We start from the raw sequence: 20,841 nt of genomic DNA, 5'->3' as shown, positions 1-20,841 counted from the left end.
GTCTTCTGGGCACCGTGCTTCCTTCTTCATGATAGGAACTGCAAATAAAAGAAACGGTAATTTGTCCTGTACTTTGAAGAGTATGTCCTGGCATGTCCTAGGACACTGGATCCTAAAATTTTGCCAATGTTGTGCCCTTAAAACTTCTTGGAGGTTCTCTCTTCTGGAGTTCTTCTTTTTTACAAAGGCCTTTCACAAATACTTTTTGTTCATCTTGTCTAATTGGCATGATGTCATCAATATAGTGGACACATTGTGATACTCTGCAGGATATCCAGCCAGTTTATATCTCTCCAGAGTCTTGACAGGGAAAACCAGTTAACACAGTCTGGGATGAGAAAGGAAATGTATGGCCCATGTAGGAGGTACTCTAAACACACTGTGTTCAGTTAATCACTCCGCAGCTTTACCAGGGTGTTAAAACCTATATGTTGGTGAAGTGTTTCTCAACCGATAAACTTTTGTTCCACATCATTGGTCATGCACTCTCATAATCCAGTGTCACACATAATCTCTCAACTCTTCCTTTGGATTCTACTACCCCTTTCCATCCTTATTAGGCCCATTATATCTGTGGCCTAGTTTTGTTGTCACTTAAGGCTAAGTTTTGGGCCTAAGTACCAGGAGAAGAAGTGGGGGTGAAATCCTGGGGGAGTTCATGTCTTGCTGAGGAAAAGCCTCTGCATTGTCTTTAAAGAAAAAGGAGGAACGTGTCATTAAGGAAGCTGAGGACTCATGATTTTGGGCATCATCAACCCCATCTCATGCCATGGTCCCATTTCCAACCAGGGCTCTGGCCTTGGCATAGAAAATATGCACTGTTTGAGTTTAACCTTTGGAGCTCTGCTACTCTTGACACTAAGTCCTAGTCTTGGTCTTCAGTGTTCCAGGTCTTACATGCCGCAGGAATTAAGAGCCTCTTTCAACACAACCAAGAAGAACTCTGGCTTTTGTATTTGGGTTTTAATTGCCTATCATCTTTTCCGTGTTGTTTTCTAGAGCATCAATGGAGTTTTGCAACTGTAACTCTTACTGGCACAGATTTTCACATCTACCTATGGAAGACCTTGCAATGGGGAATATTTTGGGTCTGATGGGTTCAGATAATAAGAGTTTTAAATGGAATCTCTCAAAGTTTGAAGAGAAACCAGAAAACAGGCTATTTTTAGTCGTTTGGGTACTAGTGAGCAATAAAGGCCAAATGGAGGTCTTAGCATTCATCACTTGAAAGAAGCAGTTCTCTACTGGGAGTAAATTTGCCCCCTGGGGGTTGTCTGGCAACGCCTGGAAACAGTTTTGATTGTGAAGACTAGGGAGGAGGAACCAGGACTACTGGCATCTACTGGGTAGAGGCCAAAGATGCTGCTAAACATCTGACAAATACACAAGATTGTCTGTCCCCCCTCCCTCGGCCACCCATGGGAAAGGAGTATGCTTTCCAAATGTCAACAATGCCAGCGGACAAGCCCTAGCTTAAAAGCTATTCCATTCTAGGAAGAGGAAACCCCTAAGATGTAAAATGTGTTTCCACTCATGAGCCTCTCTCGACCTAGGACCTGAGGTTAGGGAAACGTTGTTCACAGCGTAAGCTTCTCTAGTTCCGGCTAATTGTAGATAGTGATCTACAGAGCTGTAAGGCAGATCACTTTATTTGAAGGTGATCCCTTTTGCGAACTTAAACACAGAAATGCTGAGTTGGAATATAAAGTCTCAAGTTTTAACTCATAAACCTCTTTATGTTTTGCAATTCCCAATCCAAGTTCTCCCGGCAATCGGGTTGAGACACAGGGAGGCGAAGACCTCAAATTCACTACCAGAGATAATGTGCTCCCTGAGACTGAAAAAAATACGAGATCAGAGCCTCGGGTGACGCTCCTAAGGAAACATTACATCGTGCGGCTCTCCTCAGGCTCTCTTCAGCCAGACCTATTGGCTTTTACCTCACTGCCGCCCCCCTCGAGGAGGGCGGGCGGGCGGACGGAGCGTCTCCGCACGCGGCCAACAGGTAACGCGCCCCGTCCGCCTCCGCCTCCGCCTCCGCCCGGCGGCCCGGCCTCCCCGAGCCGCGCGGACTGCGGGCCGACAGCGCACGTTCGAAGGTGGGCGGCGCGCGGGGGGGGGGGGGCGCCCCCGGACGCCCCGGACGCGCGCCCCGCCGCCCAGCCAGGCCCCGGCCCCGGCCCCGCCGCCCGGCCCTCCGCCGCGGTCCGCCCTCCGCGGGGCGGGGAGGGCGCGCGAGCCGCGGCCGCCAGGGCCCGCCCCTTCACCTTCCCGGGCGGGCGGGCGGGCGGGCGGCGCGGGGAGGCGGGGCCGCGGCGGCCGGCCCTGTCTGCGCCCGGCTGGCCGCGGAGCTGGCAGACGCTCGGGGGAACATGGCGGCGGCGGAGCTGGCGGTCCCGGCGCTCGCCGGCAGCGGCGGCGCGGGCGCGGGCGCGGGGGCGCCGTCGGGCACGGTCCCCGTGCTCTTCTGCTTCTCGGTGTTCGCGCGGCCCTCGTCCGTGCCGCACGGCGCGGGCTACGAGCTGCTCATCCAGAAGTTCCTCAGCCTGTACGGCGACCAGATCGACATGCACCGCAAATTCGTGGTGCAGCTCTTCGCCGAGGAGTGGGGCCAGTACGTGGACCTGCCCAAGGGCTTCGCGGTGAGCGAGCGCTGCAAGGTCCGCCTGGTGCCGCTGCAGATTCAGGTGGGTCCCGCGGGAGGGCCGCGCGCCCCGCGCTGCTCCGGTCCCCGCGCGCCCGGCCCCGCCCCCGCCGCGCTCCTCAGGTGCCCCGCGCCGCCCTGGCGCCGGGCCCTGCGCGCCTCGCTGGCTTGCGAGGGCTGCGCGGCGGTCGCCGACCTCGGGGCGCGGCGCGGCGCGGGGACCGGGCGGGCCGGGGCGTGCCTGGCCCCGAGGCGGGGGCGGGGGCGGGGCCGGGGGCCTCCGCGGGGCCCGGGCCGCGAGAACGCCCCACGTGCGTGGCCCTCGCCGCCCGCCGCCGCCCCGTGCGCCGGAGCGCGTGCGGCCGCCGGCGGAGCCCGAGGGCTGAGGGCCGGGCGCTGCTCGCCGTGGCGGTCGGTTGGGAGCGCAGCCGGCTGGGCTGAGGCGGCGATGCGGCGTCTTGGGCTCGGCGCGGGCTCCCGGGAGTTGTGCTGCCGCTGGCGGAGACCCAAACTTGAGGACTCCGACCTTTCCCGCGCTCGGCTCCCTGAGCCTCGGCCTCCCCGAACCTGACGCGAAATAGCCCTTCGCGTCGCCTCTCCCTGGTCGCTGGCTCCTGAGCCGCTGGAGGCTGACCTGGTCGCCGGCGCCGAGAAAGTCCTTCGACTCCAGGCCGGAAGACCTTATTAATTACCCAACTTTGGCCCGACCACGGTTTTTCGGTGGTGCTGGCTGAGAAAGTTGTTACACCTGAGGATTATTTTCTAGCTTTTTAACTATACGTATTTTTAAAGTCACGCAGCCCTAACTGTGCCGGCCTGCCTCCTGTCCCCTTTACGCCCAGAGGTTTCGCTGGCGGAGTTTTATTTTTGTAAAGAAGGAACATAAGGTACATATTTAGGTACTACACTGTTCATCGTTGTTTTTTTTTGTTTTGTTTTAGTTGAGAAACTGATAAGCCATTTCTTCGGAAGACTGAACTGAAATGTGGGATTCAGACTTAGAAGGCATTTTAATATTCAGGTGTCATCCCCCCCCCCCCCCCGCTTTTTTTCCAAGTGTCATTCTTAAGATTATTCCCTTTTTTTTCTTTTTTTCCCTAGCTGTTGTCAGCTAGCTGCAGAATTGATCTTGTTTCTTATCACCCCAGCACCCATGCCAGAAGCTTCTAAAGCAGGTACTTGTACCTGGATAAATTTCCTGTGTTCAGGGGACAAAGGCTCTGAGATTCTGCCCTTTACCCCTGGGGGGATCCTAAAGGGATGATCTCAGATCCCCCTGAATTTGCCCTGCTATCCACACAGAGGATTGTGAGAATTGTGGTTGGTAGGTGTTTACTACCTCCCCCCTTTTTATGTGTTTAAGAGTTTTCGTGGCTGACACCTCTCTGCAGCCTTCCTTGTCAGTGTATTTAGGTTATTGTTGCCAAAATACTCAAGAAGATGGATGCTCCTTTGACAAATCCATTAGTAAAGGCCAGAATCCAGATTCTCACTGAGGAGGCCTGGAGCTGAACTGAGGGTGCAGGCTTGTTTGTGATGTGTTTTGTATATTGGTTGGGAGGGAGGGTGGGCCCTTACATAATAAGATGTTTGGCCAGACTAGCGACCCCTCTACCCCACGTCAGTAAGTCGGTTTTCCCCCCCAGGATCAGATTTTTTATTTTGAAAAATTCGAGGCCCAGGTCTGACAGCTCTTTTTAACGGAACATTCTAGAAATTCATAATGTGTATGACTATACCTGAAATATCCTATACATTCTCAAAAGGCATTTTATAATTCCAGTCACTTGTGGCTTTTGAAATACGTTGCTTGGTATAGGACGTAACGTCATTTTTTTGGTGGTGATGTTTAAAATAATAATCACAATAACACAACCTTGTTCCATCTTTTTAAAAAGGTTATTTATATCTCACTAAACAGCCCAAGAGTTCTTAAGCATCTGTTATATAATACTTCATGTATTTTAAGGTTTTTTTTTTTTTTTTAAAGATTTTACTTATTTATTCATGAGAGACACAGAGAGAGAGAGAGAGGGGGGGGGGGGGGCAGAGACACAGGCAGAGGGAGAAGCAGGCTCCATGCAGGGAGCCCGACGTGGGACTCGATCCCGGGACTCCAGGATCAGGCCCTGGGCTGGAGGCAGATGCTAAACTTCTGAGCCACCCAGGCTGCCCCTATTTTAAGGTTTTTAATAATATTTTTCTTTTATAGTCTCTCTTTCTAGTAATCATAATGCTTTGACTTCTTCAGCTGGGTGCCTCTTCTAGCCGTATTCTCACATTGTCATGTATATATTTATATATATATGTAGACACACATATGTGTATTTATGTGTGAATATACTCAGAAGCGAAAGGGAAGATAATTCTTTTCATGAACCTTTTATTACATTCTTTTGGAACTTAACTGTTTTAACCCTGGGGACATGGACATTTTATGGCTAAATGAGATCATAGAGTTCATCACACAAACATTTGAGTGACAGCCTTAAGTGCCTGACACCATGAATACAAACAAGGATGAGACCCCATTCTTGTTCCTTACCTGATAACATAACCCTCATTTTGCAAAAGAGCAGAACATACGGCAGATTGCCCAAGATTCCCTGGTAATGGTGGAGCCATCAGAGTTTGTGAGGGTCCTGACTGATAGCTGACTATAGCCTTCGTCTTCTCTTTTTATGCTTAATGAAAATGTCAAGCAGAATAGAGAACAGGCCACAAACTTGAGCTTGTAATATTATTTGTTTTGCCTGGTGTTCATTGTTCTTTGGAATCAATGCCTGTCCCTTAGGAAGATTCAAGATGGCCCATGATTGAGGCCCTGCTGCTGGAGCCTGATAAGGCCCTTTCTCCCAGAGGTGGGGACAGAGAGCATAAATTTGCCTACATGTAGTTCACTGTTTAAATAATGTAACTTGTTGTTTCCTTGAACATAGACTTTAGAGCCTCTAGGGGTCTGGCTCACATACTGTATATTCTAGAATATAGGGGAGTGACTTTGCTTTCATGCTTATCTTGACTGCTGCTGCTCTGACCTTATAAAATACCGTTGTTGCTTGAGCCGTACTGTCTGCACCCACCCATGGTTGGTTAACGGTTCTTCTATGGGGATGATCTTTGAGACCCACGTTGTCAACATTGGACTTTTGAGTGTCTTTGAAATAATCTGTCACAGTGACCAAGTGTCTGCTGACAGCTCAGGTAGCTGAAGACAGCTTATGTTTCTTTCCAGTGTGGTTTGTGTCGTCTGCTTTGTCAGAATGCTCTAAGTCTGAGGCATTTTGAGACGCAGAGGAAGAAATGTAAATGAGAGGATTAAATGGTGGGAATTTAGGTCATTTTTATAACTTACGAGTTTTAATTTTTCCAGAGGTATTTCCCAAGTTTAATGGAAGCAGTCAAGCCTGGAAACTCCTGTACATTTGATACCATACCATCACCAGTGTATTTTCCAGCTTGTTACCATGGAAGGCAGAGCCCAGACAGGAGAGAGGAAGAAGTGGACATGAGGAGGATGCCAGTGAGACCATTTTGCCTCTGTATGTAGGAGGGAAGGCTCTGGCAGCTTTGTGTGGGCCGAAGATAAGGGCTTCCCTGGGAAGGTTATTTTGACCTTTCCTGAGATGGTTAATTGGGAAGGGATTTGGCTCCAGCTTTCACTTTCTTGGAGGTTTATTACTACTATTATTATTTTTAACAGAAGGCATGGACATTTTCTAGCTAGAAGAGACCCCACAGTTCATGGTGGAACAGGAGAGAAGACAGGGCTTGGAAAGAAGGAAAGGAAATCTGTACTCCCTTGGGCTTGCTGGTTTGAAGGTGGTGATTTCTGATTATGAAACCTTTACTGTGGGAGCACGTAGGCGGAGTAGATAGATAATAATGCTCAGAAACAGAATAGAGAAGCAGGCGGGACAGATCTCTGGGAGGTGAACAGTGTCAGGGCCCTGAGAGGAAACAGCTGGATCTAGAGGGATACGGTCTGTCTTTCCCCAGTTGGTTCAGTGGGATTGTGTGTATGTCACTTCAAAAAAATTTAGCATTTAAGATTTTGGATTACTGCCCAAAGCATTGTATGCTTTTTACCCCTTGTGGAGGCTACCTGTAAATAAGCTATGTTTGAGAGTGGGAACTATGAATTTATTGATTGATGACATGAAGCTCGTTGAATCCTTGAAGTAGTCCTCTGAGGTAGAAACTGTTTTGTTGCTTTCTTACAGATAAGAAAGTGCTGTTTGAAAATGTTAATGATTTGTCTGATTTTATGTAATTGAATTTAGTGAAATTGAAATTTGGTCTCAAGATTCTAAGGCCCACAGTTCTGCTGTGTAGGGAGTCTCGTAACCCCCCGGGGGAGTTGCATCATAAAATTGTTTTAAGGGAGTCCGGGTTGGAGCAAGGCCTTACTATAGCTGTGATAGCGACATTTCCTTGCAAACACTTCCGAGTGAAATCATGATACCCCGTAGCCCCTCTGGACTCTCTCCTGAGCACATCGTGCCTATCTTGTGACTACACTAGACTACCACGGTTTTGAACACAATTACAATTCCAAACCTTCATCATTCCCAAAAATACACGGTTTACTCACTGTAGTAGTTTATACTAGAAGGCTGCTATAACTAAGTATCACAAACTGAGTGGCTTATACAATAGAAGTCTATTTCCACACAGTTTGGGAGGCTAGCCATCAGGGTTGACTCTGAAGGAGAATCTCTTCCATGTTTCTTTCCTGGCTTTTGGTGGTTTGCTGGCAATCTTTGGCATTGCTTGGCTTATAGACCATCACCTTAATCACTGTTTTTGTGTTCCCAAGGCTTTCTCTGTCTAAATTTCCATTTTTTATAAGGATGTTAGTCTTGTTGGTTTAGACATTCACCCTGCTCCAATATGACCTCATCCTGACTAATTATTTTTCAATGCTTCTATTTCCAAATAAGGTCACTTTCTTAGGTGCTGGGGGTTAGGAATTCAACATATGAAATTTTTTTTTTTTTAAGATTTTATTTATTTATTCATGAGAGACACAGAGGCGGAGGCACAGGCAGAGGGAGAAGCAGGCTTCATGCAGGGAGTCCAGCGCGGGGCTCGATATCAGGACCCTGGGATCACGACTTCAACCACTGAGCCACCCAGGTGCCCCTCAACATATGAATTTTGAGGGATGCAATTCAACATATAACACTCACCATGAATTGCTTTTATGGAAGAACAGAACTGATGCAAGGGCCATCACTAGGCAAGCCTCCCTGTATGTGCCTGTCCCGAGGAACCAGGGACACTTAGCAGAGGAGGGATAGTTTCCCTGCAGATGTACAGCCATTGTTAGAAAATGGTCAGAAACCACGTGGTAGTGGAGAGCGGACTTGGGGATGAAGTCTTTTGACTGTGAAGGTCACATTCCAGCTGTGGCATTTCTTAAGAAAGCAGACAATTTATACCTGAAATTGGTCTCTGGAACTCTCGCTTGAGGAAGCTATTGGCTCTGATCAGTTTTTTGTATCTAAATATTCATTGAAATAGGTTTGAATATGTGTGTATGTATAGAGATATTTGTAGACATACAGATATACGACAGTGTGTATGTTTACACACATTTTTATATGTGATTTTTTTCATGCCTCTTGAATATGCATTGATTTGTAATTGCTGTATTTTACTTGTGACGGCATTTGGTCAAGTCCACTTTTTATTTGCTATCCTACAGTGAAAGCGTGTGTCTGAACAACATTTTTAGTTATCTACAAGGTTTTGGTCTAGGAGAAATTCATGAGTCAAATTAAGAAGTCTCCAGATTTTAGAGTCAGTGTGTAATTTAGCAACAACTTACTTGAATTCATGTGGATTTGGAGGGTTGATTGGGCATGGTGAGAGTTTTTCATGGTTGTTTTTTGTTTTGTTTTATTTTATTTTGTTTTTTCTCTTTTTTATTGTAGCCTCAAAGCTTCCTTTCTGGCTCATCAATTATGCAGGTTATTCATACGGTCGCACATTTCCCCGCCAGCTACCATAGCATAGGGATCTCTCTCTCTCTCTCTCTCTCTTTTTTTTTTAAATAAGCTTTTAATTTTAGAGTAGAGTTAGAGTTGCAGAGATAGCTCAGAGAATCCCTGCATGCTTGGATCTAGTTACCCCCTCCTCTCCCCCACTGGTTAACATCTTACATTGCAGGGCACAGTGCTTGTCACAGCCAAGGAACCAACATGGGTACATAGTGATGCTCTGAGCTCTATATTTTATTCAGATTTCACTGGTTTTTCCTGAATGCCATTTTTCTCTTCCACAATCCATTCTTGAATACTAATTATGTTTAGTTGTCACGTCTTCCTCGGCTCCCCTGGGCAATGACAAGTTTTTCAGACTTGTATTGTTTTTGGTGACATTGACAGTTTTCAGTATTCGTCAGATATTTTGGTAGAATGTACCTCAGTTTTGGTTTATCTGATGTTTTTCTCATGCTTAAAATGGGGTCGTGGGATTTTGAGAGGCACATCGTGCAGGTTGTTCTCATCACCTTTTTTCAAGACTAACATGCTATCAGCATGACTTCAATGATTATCTCAGTTTTGATCACCTGACAGAGGCAGTGTCTGTCAGGTTTTTCCATAAAGTCATGCTACCCCTCTGTATTCTGCTTTGAGGAAGCAAATTACTTAGTGCAGGCCACATCCAAGGGCATTAAAGTCTGACTTACTGAGAGGAGGCTCTCTGGACATTTTTGATTCACTAAATTATAACCAGTCATCTCTGCACAAAAACATGCCTTCCCACATTATCTCTCTGGTTTTTCTCTGTTAGAGTTCCTATAACTGGAAGAGTTTTGCAAGGTGGTGAGGATTTAATGGCTGCATTTTCTGATGTTCTCAGTCTGTGTCTACTATGACATGAGTCTTATGTGACCCCCTGCCCAGAGCAGGAGACCTCATAGCTGAAAGGAGGTAGGAAGCACCAGGTAACAGAAAACCCAGGAGATGACAACTCTCAATATTTAGAATTTCTGGGTAGGTAAGACTTTATTCCTTTACTCAATATTGAATATTTTGATCATTTTAATATTGGTGGTCCTGAAGTATCATATAATTTAACATTTTCTTAGTGAGTGTGGTAAAGTGATATTGTCTCAATTTCTAAGTTATAAATATGTATATATAACATATATGTTATATACATATATATATGATATATATATATCATATCTATACACACACACACACACACACACACACTCCTCCAGTAGAAGTCTAGATAGTGGAACTAGTTGAGTTTTGACCTGATCTGCTTTTATTGCATTTTGAGTCTCTTCTCTATCATCTATCATTTCTTGCTGATACCAGTTTACCTATCTCCAGCAGCTTCCTTTCTGATTTGCTCTTTATGACCTCTGTGAATTTAGTCTGGACGACTAAACTTGTTAGGAATACATACTACAGAGCCTGTCTGTTATCTGAGACGAGATCTGCAAGCTGGAGATATAGCAGTTCTGAGCTCTGAGTGTGGTAATGTGAGGCCATCCAGCACACTTAGGCCCCTCCCAGTTTACTTTGCCTGCTTACTGCTTTCTCTGCCCTGGAATGGTGAGAATGGCCGACTTGCATTGCTATCGTTTCAAACAGACCAGTTGCAGGTAAACTGCATTTTCTCATGTGCCCTAAACATGTTGTGGGTGACTAGGGACCCATTTCGACTTTGAACGCTTTGATCCAGAATTTAATTTTTCCTGAGAATTTAAAATACATAGTCATAAAGAGTGATTGGTTTTTAAAATTGTGTCCTAATTACTTATATATACATCATACTGCTTCGGAAAATGATACTTACATTAAACATTTAAGGAAGCAAACAGACTATGGAATTTAAGATGCTTGAATATTTATTTTAACCATACTTTGTTGGCAAAATAGGAAAACTCTGTACATAGTGTTAGAATTACAAATGGCACTCCCATTCTGCCATGAACTTGGTGTTGCATGTCTAAACACCAAAGGGAAACTGATGCCAGAGTTCCTCAGACCACATCGCTAATGAAGTACAAACTCACTAGAAGGATAAAAGAGTCTTTTTAATGATTCACTTAATTCCTGTGGTAATTGTTTCCTGAGAGTACAACCTGTGCAGTGGTAGGGTCTGTAGGGAAGGTCTTGGGCCAGGCTGGTGGGGGGAAGCCACCACCATATAACTGGGACACAGTTTTTTCTAGAAAGTTATTAACAGCTATTATCCATGGGTGGATTTAGGGCAAAACAGCATAATTAGAGGGGGGGAATCTAAGGACTGGTTAGTAATAGGAGGGAATGGGTTCTTTAGGACGAGACTGCTTCCTTTACAGTGCTTTCTGAAATTTGAGAAGGTAGGAAGAAAAGCGTTATGGACCTTTAAGAATCCATGAATGACATTAAATTTTTAACATTCACCAGTGGTTTTCATTCTTTTGTAGATCCATCCTGGGCTCAAGTTGTTAGAGTAGACCAACGATGGAATTAATGTAAAGCTGGGTAATCTAATACCTGTTTTTTTTTTTTTTTTTAAGATTTTATTTATTTATTCACGAGAGACACACAGAGGGGAGTGGAGGGGGTGGGGCAGAGACAGAAGCAGGCTCCATGCAGGGAGCCCGACCCGGGACTTGATCCCGGGTCTCCAGGATCAGGCCCTGGGCTGAGGGCAGCGCTAAACTGCTGAGACACCCGGGCTGCCCTAATACCTGTTTTTTTTAACCTTAATTCATTTATTTTCCTAATTGTGATGAATATGTTTAAGAATGCAGATGTCAAATTTAGGTCTGTCCGTTGAACACTGGTGATGTGCTTGGCATCATTTCATTGCACTTCTTTTTTGTACTCTGAGATGTTATTCCTGAGAACAGCATCTTAATATTTCTGTCTTGATGACAGCAGCAATTCTTGATTGGTTTCTGTTCATCAAACTTAAGTTGTTTACTATCATAACATTTTTTTCTAATTATAAAAGCAATGCATATTTTTAAATGACATTTGGGAAGGGTTTTAAAATAGCATTTGGAGAAGGTAAGAAAAGTATAAAGTATAAAGAGAAAATATTACCAGGACTCATAACTGTCTAACTACTTGTTAATACTTTCACGTATTTGCTTTTACCTTCTGTTTATATTTTTACATGATTGAGATACTATTGAATTGTGCTCTCTTTTTAAAATTAGATCATAAGCATTTCTTTATAGATGGTTCAAATATTTTGAAAACTTATTTGCTTGTTATTCTAATTCTCTAAAAATGTTTTATCCTGGGAATGTGTTAAAATTTGTGGAGTCATTTCTGTATTATTGGTTCTTGGTTTATTTCTAATTTTCACTATTAAAAGCAATCAGTCGGCATCTTTGTGGATAATTTTTTTTCTTTTTGTAATTTGGATCACTTCTTTTGGATAATAGTTGTAGAAATTGACTTACTGGGTCAAACAGTAGGAACACTTTTCTCCTTTATTGACCTCCACTGAAAATAAATGTTGTTGTATAACGAGTGTGAAATCATTCTTTTTTCTTTTTTTTCCTCAGCTCACCACCCTGGGAAATCTTACGCCTTCAAGCACTGTGTTTTTCTGCTGTGATATGCAGGAACGATTCAGACCAGCCATCAAATATTTTGGCGATATTATTAGTGTGGGACAAAGATTGGTATGTTTGCGTGTTTATTTTTTCCAATTCCCTGAAGCATGATAATGCATTTATGTGTGTGTGTGTGTGTGTGTGTGTGTATATATATATATGTATATATATATACACACACATATACACACACAAAAAAATATGTATATTGCTAATTATCTTTGTTTTTTGTTTATTTGTTTCTTCCAGTTACAAGGGGCTCGAATGTTAGGAATTCCAGTTATTGTAACAGAACAGTACCCGAAAGGTCTTGGAAGCACTGTTCAAGAAATTGATTTAACAGGTGTAAAACTGGTACTTCCTAAGACCAAGTTTTCAATGGTAATACCAGAAGTAGAAGCAGCATTAGCCGAGATTCCTGGAGTCAGGAGTGTTGTGTTATTTGGAGTAGAAGTAAGTGCCATTTGTTATATGTGGGATACAATATCATTTGTGGAAAACCTGGTACTTTGACAGTGCGATTTTACAGATTAGGCTAGTAATGATGAAAAACATCCACCCTTTATTAAATGTTGACTGTTTGCATGGCAATGGTCTGTATCCATTCATTCAACATTCCCAGTAACTTTCTGAGCCAATTTAGTACTTTTTTCTCCCCCATTGTTAAAGATGAGGAAACTAAAACATAGATGCTATACAAATTTGCTTAGGTTCATGTAGCTGGTTAAGGGATGGAGTTGGATTTGAATCTAGGTTGGTTGGTTCTTGGGCCTTTGCTTTTAACTACTCTACTACTTTTGGGGCACATTTTCATCAGAGGCTGTATTTTTATTTGTGTTGTATGATTTCACCTTGGTCGTATTTTTGCTGTAGAAGAACTTTAGAAGTTGTGTAGTTCATTGGCCTTTACGCCTGAATCATGTACCTTTTAAAGGAAAAAATACTTACAGATTCCTAATGCTGATAAAAATGACTGATTGTTTGATCTGTTTTTTTTTTTTTTGCATATGTATGAACAGAACATATGTATTTATTCATAGTATTTAAACAACTGTTGAGTCAGATATAAAGATTTAAAGATTATGAAAAAAACTATAAAACCAATGAAATCCAAAAGTATTAATATACCTATGATGTGTTAATGGCTGTTTTTATATAGTTGATTTTAAGAGTAGAAAGATGCAGCCTTAGGTTTAGATGTGTGTGAAATATTTTTGTATTTTGGCTTCAATAATGACAATATAGAGGAAGACTTTATAGAAATATGTCATGCCAAATATTGTTGTTGACTTTGGCACTTTTTTTTGCTGATTCATCATTATCAGACCTCATGCCTAATCAAAATCATCTTTGAACAGTCCTGCAGTGCCAGTTTTAATGACACGTCAGTTGATAATTCTCCAAAGTTCACTCGTCATGTGCACATAAGGTTGGCATCCTGGTATTGAAATGTAATTATTCATTGCTTGTATAAAGAAGCTGTTGTTGGGGCATAGTTTTGCTCAATATTTTCTGCTAATGAATTGTTACAAGTTAGTACCTACTAAGATGGAATATATATATAATACATCTGCTTGTGCTGTATACTGGATATTTTTTGCCTTTGTCACGTATTATTTTTAACTTGGCCTACCTTTCCTACTGGGTATCTCGTACCAACTTAGTTTTTCTACTTGTTTCTCAGTCTGCAATATTGCTGACTCATTCTTTGTTAGGCACTCAGAGTGAGTTCAGTGAGTTCAGAAATAAACCTAACCACGAGTGTCATCAGAACGGCGTGGTAGTAGTTAGCCATATGAAGGTCATCCAGATGACAGATGAAAATCTTAAAAAAAAAAAAAGATCCTCAAGAGCTCTGAGAAGTTGTTTAAGGATCTTAGGATGAGGAAGCTTGATGTAATCCAACTCCTGACTTCACATGAGGAAACGAAAGCTTAAGACACTTTATTTTCAAGATCACCTAGCAAGTTAGAGGCAAAACTAGGTATAGGACAAGGTCTCTTAAGAACTCTAGTACTTTTTCTGCTTTATCACGTTATCATGTTGTTACACGTTTATAAATTGCGTCACTGCATTGTTACATAGGATTTTTAATTTTCCTACTAGACTCATGTGTGCATCCAACAAACAGCTTTGGAGCTAGTTGGCCGAGGTATTGAGGTTCATATTGTTGCTGATGCCACCTCATCAAGAAGCATGATGGACCGGATGTTTGCTCTTGAGGTAATTGTCCTGCTTGAAAAGAAATAATTTATCAACTTCTCCGAATTAATTTGAAGAACAATGAATACTTCATAGCAGTCAAAGATTTACATCTTTAGTTTGAGCTGCGTCTGATGCTATTGGACTCATCAACTTCCGGAGTCGTGATGTTGTGCTGACTGACCTTTGAGATCTTGCCACTATATTCTGTTTTATATCTTCTGTCTCCTTACTCCTTAGATCTAGATCTCCGGTGACACCAAAAGCTCTTGAATATCTTTCCTCATAGCATTGCTATAGTTTGACATACGAGCTTCTAAAAGGTATTCTAGTAATAGGAACTTCTAAGAGGTATTCTAGTAAGCTTAGTCTGAACCATTGAGAGATTTGCAAATTAGAAAAGCCCACCTAGATTTAAATCAGCCCAGCCCTAGGGCGTGGTGGGCCTAAACTTGTTTCAGCCTCTATTAGGTTTCCTTAGACTTGAGTTCTGGGCATAGGAGGTATATCAGTGCCTCTGGACACCACTCACACATAGTGTTTCTTGGCCATCTGCCCCAGAAGATCAGGGTGGTTCATAGTTAGGGAATCAGAGATGTTTTGCCAGTGTTGCCTAACAGTACTCTTTCATAAGCGTTTTCTCTTTCAAGACTGTTGAAAAGCAAACTACTGTATAATCCTTTGAAACAGTCATTCCATGTTGCAGATGGTTCTCTTTCTCATGTTTAATTCTAGTTCTGTAGTAATTTTAGAGTAATGTCCATGTTGGTTGAGTTGGGAAGTGTTTTAACTCATTTTTATTGAGAATGGGAAACAAATTTTGTTATTGTTGAGATCCTCTAGTGTTCTGCCCAAGCTGGCCTTTGAACCACTTTCTCTGTTGGATTGCAAAACCATTTCTTTAGCCCAGAGTGTTCCCAAGGGTGTTGAGGTAGGGCAAATGAGAGAGCCAAAGGGAAGAAAGGAGAAAAGTCATAGAGGAGAGCTGATGCAGAAGGAAGTGGGGACTTGGCAGCAGGCAGTTTCTCTAAGGCGCTGGTTGGCCATCCCTTCTCTAGTAAGGCTAAGGTCCAGAACTTGAAGTGTTTCCACAGAAGTGGAAAACTAAAAACTTCCAGTCATCACCATCATTATCATCACATTTTGCTTATAAAGAAATTGCTAGGACTTTTGTCCTGCATTCAAATACTTTTTTGAGACATGTCTTTATTATGGCATTTATTGCAGAAAATTATAATTGTTGGCAATTTTGTCTTATAAGGCTGGGAATAAAAATGTGGTCAACCTATTTACCACCTGAAGCTCATTGAGAAGTAGTCTAATCTCAGTGGTCAGGAGTCCAGACACTGGTTTGGATGCAAGTTCTGGTGTCTTGTAAATCTGTGTTCAAAGACAAGTTATCTAGTTAGTACATGTGCCTCAGATTTCTTACTGGGAAAGTGGAAAAGCCACGACATGGGAGGATTTGGTGAGGATTAAATGAGGTAATGTGTTGACGGCACTTAGGGTGGCATCTGACACAGTAAACACTTAAATGTTAGCTGCTTCATTCATTTTCTTTAAAAAAAAAAAAAAAAAAAATATATATATATATATATATACATAAAAAGTTCGATTTGCCAACACGTAGTATAACACCCAGCGCTCATCCCGTCAAGTGCCCCCCTCAGCGCCCATCACCCAGTCACCCCAATGTGGCATTCATTTTTATTGTGATGATTGTTTGTTGCTGTGTCCATAAGGTTAGTCTTATTTGAAATATAGAAGCATTATATCAGCTCCTAACACCTGGCAGGGACCAGTCTTGAGAAGTTCTCAGGAGCATATGGTCCGGGTGACTTAAGAAGAAGCACAGCAAACCAGCATTTCCTTGGGCTCAAGAGTGGAGGTTGAAAAGTTAAAAAAAAACAAAAACAAAAACAGGTCAGGTGATGATGGGGGAGGCAGGCCACATTTCACATTTTTTTCTTAGTCTTAATTTTATATGGAGGTGTTGTAGTTTGTACCTAATTTATTAGGAGAAATGTTAGTTTTTCTCCTTTAACTGTAGGACTGTGAAAATTAAAGAGCAACCCGACCAGCTCCCCTTCTCTGTTCCTTTGGAACACAAGTACTTAAGGAATTCCTGAGACTACCCATACTGCCTGTTGAGATTATTACACTAATAAGATTTATAGTTACTGTTATTGAAACGTCTGTGCCAGGGTTTGTAGTGTGTGCTTTCTTCAACAGAATATTTTGAGCACTGACCATTTGTCAGGCATTGTTTCTTTCAACTAATAATTGTAGAGGAAATGCAGAATAAAACAGATGAAACCCTCTCTGGAACTTGATACCCTTGGCCTTGCACGCGGGGTTGTTTACTTTGGTTGGAAATTTACTGGGTTTAGTTCCCCCTCCCCCTGCCCTCTCTGAAGCTGCCATGGCTTTGTGCCCTTGCATTTTGAGTGTGTGGGTCAGAATAACTTTTCTTTCGGCCTTGTTGGAGTGGTTTTGTCAGTGTAGGGGATGAATTTTGGAAGCCAGTGAAGACCTGTGTGTGTTAACAAGCCACAGTTTGGAGCTTCCGCCCCGTTTTCATCCAGGAAAGAGTTTGGGACCAGGACTGTGGGAGTCCTCTTAGCAACGGTTGGTGTGTACAAACCTACCGTGTGTGCAGAAGATGCCTCTTTTTCTTTCTGCTCAGGCTCCTATCAGTGTGGGGCAGGCAGGCCTGCAGGAAGGCCTGGGAGTCTCTTCTAAAAACTTTGCCTGTTGCTGAGTCACGCCTTCCGCTACCATACATTCTTGGCTTGATTTTTGTTTGTTTGTTTGGAATCCAGTCAGTCGTGGCCATCCTTCCATCTTGAAGGTACATAATACTGTGTGGGTGTCCGTTGACGAAGGTATATTTCTGTGCCTCAGGCATATAGCCTGCTTCTGCCAGGGTGACCCGACTCTGCAGCACCGAGGGTCAGCGAAGCCCTTGGGAAAGCTGTTTTTTTCAGGGGTCGTCTGATTTCTTCCTCAAACCAAAGAACAGTTCTCTGCCCTTCCTGCCTTGCTGAGGAGCTAGCGAGATGAGCGGGAACTGACCTCTGGTGGCACTCTTGCCTGTACAGAGCGCTTTCACAGACTGCAGGTGTGTGACTAAGACTCAGAGTGAGTTACCGAACGTCCCCTGGTTGGACCAGGTGCGGTGATAAAGGCCCCGCAGGGCTTGCCGCTGCTGAGGGTGCAGGCGGCATTTGAAGACACTGACCTGGCTCACCGGCATCTCCTCTTAGGTTTGTCCCGGCTCCTCTCTGAGAAGCCGGCCCTGCCCCAGTCCTGGAGATCTCTAAGGGTTTTTACAGGATAGTCAGAAGTGGACCTAAAGGAGGAGGAATTTAGTTTCCCAAAGTCTTTAAAAAACTCACTGTCGGGTATTTGTCCCACCATAACTGGTACTAGCACGCTTGCTTCTTTCCTTCCTCTTCCCTACGTAATTCTTTTTTGTCTTTTCTTGAGTGTGCTGCTCAGCTGCTCGGCATGCTCATCTGCATGGGATGTCCAGGTCTGAGCTGGCTTTCTGAGAAGTAGGCTGTGGCTTCTCCCTTTTGCCTCCTTTCTGGCAAAAAGGAAGAGTTTGCGCTGCCTGTGGAAGGGTCAGGCCCCTGTGCACCTGCATGCGGCTGAGGGCTTGACCTTCACTGTCTGAGGATATCCTGGCTCCTCTCCTGACTCCTTCTCTATGAGGAGTGACTGATCTGGGTCTTTACCTCTGACCTTTGTAGGAATTGTTTCTAACCAACTGTCTTCCGTGGTTCTTACAGTAGGTGGTTCTTGGGACAGCAGTCAGCCAGTTTTCTTTGATAATAAAGACATCCAGAAAATATATCTCCACTCCAGAATTCTCTCCTATTCCCTTCTCCACTCCTCTCACTTGGTCTTGATTTTGTCTTCTTTGCCTTTCTCTTTTCCTCCTTCCCTCTTTGAGATTTTTTTTTTTTAAGATTTTATTTATTTATTCATGAGAGATAGAGGCAGACACACACAGAGGGAGAAGCAGGCTCCCTGCGGGGAGCCCGATGTGGGACTCGATCCCTGGGCTCTGGGATCACGACCTGAGCCAAAGGCAGACACTCAACCAACTGAGCCATCCTTTGAGATTTCTGTCCTTGGCTCTTTACTACAATTCCACTGGGGCATTTCGGCAAGGACATTCTTTGAGCTGCTAGCAAAACGTTAAATTTTATACTCTTGTTTAGTGATCCTGAGGTTTATGATGGTGGCAGCAGTGGTGGTTCTGTTATCAGCCCAGGGGCACATTCTTACATATATGAGGCTCTTCTACCACCAGGCATTTCTTTTTTATGGGAAGGACATACATTGTTGTATGCAAGATGTTTGGAGACAGAAAAAAATTAAATATTGTTTTACATTCATAGTCTTGATTTCCCTTTGTCTCTGGCACATAAAATTCACATTAACTCCATCTTTGCTTGTTCCAAGTCCATATTACTAATACTGAGAATAAGCATAGTGGGTTTATGGTGTGACTAGTTTGAAACCTGTCCCCATCACTTGATCATATGGCTAAAGACCATGGTTTTAGTAGAGGACACTAATTACTGTGTCCCGCCATAGCTTTTGTTGTTATACAGTGTTTATTGTCATGCTCATTTCTTGATTTGTCCTTTTTTTTAAGCGTCTTGCTCGAACTGGGATCATAGTGACTACAAGTGAAGCTGTTCTGCTACAACTGGTTGCAGATAAAGACCATCCAAAATTCAAGGAAATTCAGAATTTAATTAAGGCGAGTGCTCCAGAGTCAGGTCTGCTTTCCAAAGTATAAGGACATTTGAAGGACTGGTATGCTACTACTCACCATCAGGTGACAGAACTGTAAGCCCAGACAAGCTCTTGTCTCTGCTAGAATTAAAATGTTAAAGTCAAAACTTGGCTCCTTTTTTGCGCCTCTTAGTCAAACATAACCAGTTAGACCATTTGGGTACCAGCATTTAGTTACAAATGTCAAAGGCTTCAGGTGCTGCTTTCTTTCTTCTTTTCTTGTTGTTGTTAATGTGCTTTTATTTATTAAGAAAATTATAATGGAGGTGCCTGTTTTGTCTATACTGTATCCACTGATTATTTTTTAAAGTGAATACTCTTGTGAAGTTTTCTTTAATTGTGTAGCATAAAGAAAAAAAATGTGATAATGGTTTGACTTTTGTAGTATTGTTAATCTGTTGTTTTATGGATTCAGTGCTTTTACTTCATAGGTAGATTGAAATAGGATTATTAGGTGAGAATTTAAAACAGGCCTGTGGATCATGCTACTCCCGTTCCTTTACAGTGCCGTCAACTCACTTGAGTGAGTTGCATTGATCTAACCAAACTTACTTATATTGAGTAATTATATATCTTTGATTATGCTAATTTTCTTATTCTAATTGTTACCACTAATTCTCTGTTACTGTTCTTTTTCTTTTTTTAGTAGAATCTTTTACTTAGAAATGTTCATGGGTCCATTCTTTGTTTTAATTTTGCAGACAGAATGGTTTGCAATATTACATGATTATTGGAGAGCTGTTTTAAGATTTTTGACTTGGGCTGAATGTATTTACAACAGTGTTGAATACGTCTTCTAATATGCACAAGATTCAGCAGAGAGTTACAGGCTGCATAAAATGGAGTTTTCAGATGTCCATATTCTTACTTGGTATTTTCTCTACCTACCCTGCAGATACTATAGTTAATGCAAAGGCTTGAGTAATGATTTGGTAATATTAATTTTGTAGTCATTGCTACCCCTCAATAAATTTATTTTCATTAAAAACTTATTAGAGAGTTTTAAAACTTTTTTTATATTATGTGAAATATGGAACATTGCTGTCTTTTATATTAAAGTAATTAAAGAAAATGTATTATGTAAATGAAATTATTTTGTCCTCCACAACATGGCTCTGTGGGTACTATGCTAGGAATTCTAATGTTTGTTTAAAGGTATAAAACTTTAAAACTTTTGACATTTAAAATCTCTCAAATGGAATTTTCAAAGGAAAATCCTTTGCAGGTGGGGTAAGTGGATTTTACTGAAGGGCTTTTTCATTATTTAAAAGTAGTAGAAATATTTATATCTTTCATCATGCTTAACAAATAGCAACCAGCAGTCTTTTTGTGGGTGCGGTTGAGTATTTTTTTTCCCCCAGCAAACGTGGGTGTCAAAAAAGAAGCATCAAAGATTTCTCCACATTTTAAAATAGTTTTTAATAACTTTAGCCTAGTGCTTCTCAAACTTTTAATATGAGTACAGCTCACCTGGGGATCTCCTTAAAATACTGATGCATGACACTTTGCATTTCCAAATAAAAGGCTAATTTGCACTGGGGCTGCTCAGAAGGGACCAGATTTTGAGTAGCAAGGATTTAACTAACAGCACCTGTTTCCC

General features: G+C 42.7%; 1 protein-coding gene across 1 annotated transcript; it reads left to right on the top strand.

Annotated features, from left to right (window-relative positions):
- The first annotated feature begins 2,332 nt into the window (after nt 1-2,332).
- ISOC1 (isochorismatase domain containing 1) lies at nt 2,333-20,233 on the top strand. The gene is made up of 5 exons (XM_041763661.1): nt 2,333-2,687; nt 12,177-12,296; nt 12,477-12,680; nt 14,334-14,450; nt 19,099-20,233. Exons 1-5 carry the CDS (start codon nt 2,373-2,375, stop codon nt 19,243-19,245), a joined length of 903 nt encoding a protein of 300 aa, XP_041619595.1. The 5' UTR covers nt 2,333-2,372; the 3' UTR covers nt 19,246-20,233.
- The last annotated feature ends 608 nt before the right edge of the window (nt 20,234-20,841 follow it).

Source organism: Vulpes lagopus, chromosome 7, assembly GCF_018345385.1.
Source record: "Vulpes lagopus strain Blue_001 chromosome 7, ASM1834538v1, whole genome shotgun sequence".
NCBI classification, from domain to species: Eukaryota; Metazoa; Chordata; class Mammalia; order Carnivora; family Canidae; genus Vulpes; species Vulpes lagopus.
The sequence above is the reverse complement of the archived record's forward strand: the minus strand, read 5'-3'. Positions and strand labels throughout refer to the sequence as shown.

Excerpts from the sequence above, each read along its gene's own strand:
- ISOC1 (XM_041763661.1), top strand. The coding sequence starts at position 2,373 with ATGGCGGCGGCGGAGCTGGCGGTCCCGGCGCTCGCCGGCAGCGGCGGC. Across the intron at positions 2,688-12,176 it reads TGGTGCCGCTGCAGATTCAG|CTCACCACCCTGGGAAATCT; the intron begins GTGGGTCCCGCG and ends TTTTTTCCTCAG. Across the intron at positions 12,681-14,333 it reads TTGTGTTATTTGGAGTAGAA|ACTCATGTGTGCATCCAACA; the intron begins GTAAGTGCCATT and ends TTTTCCTACTAG.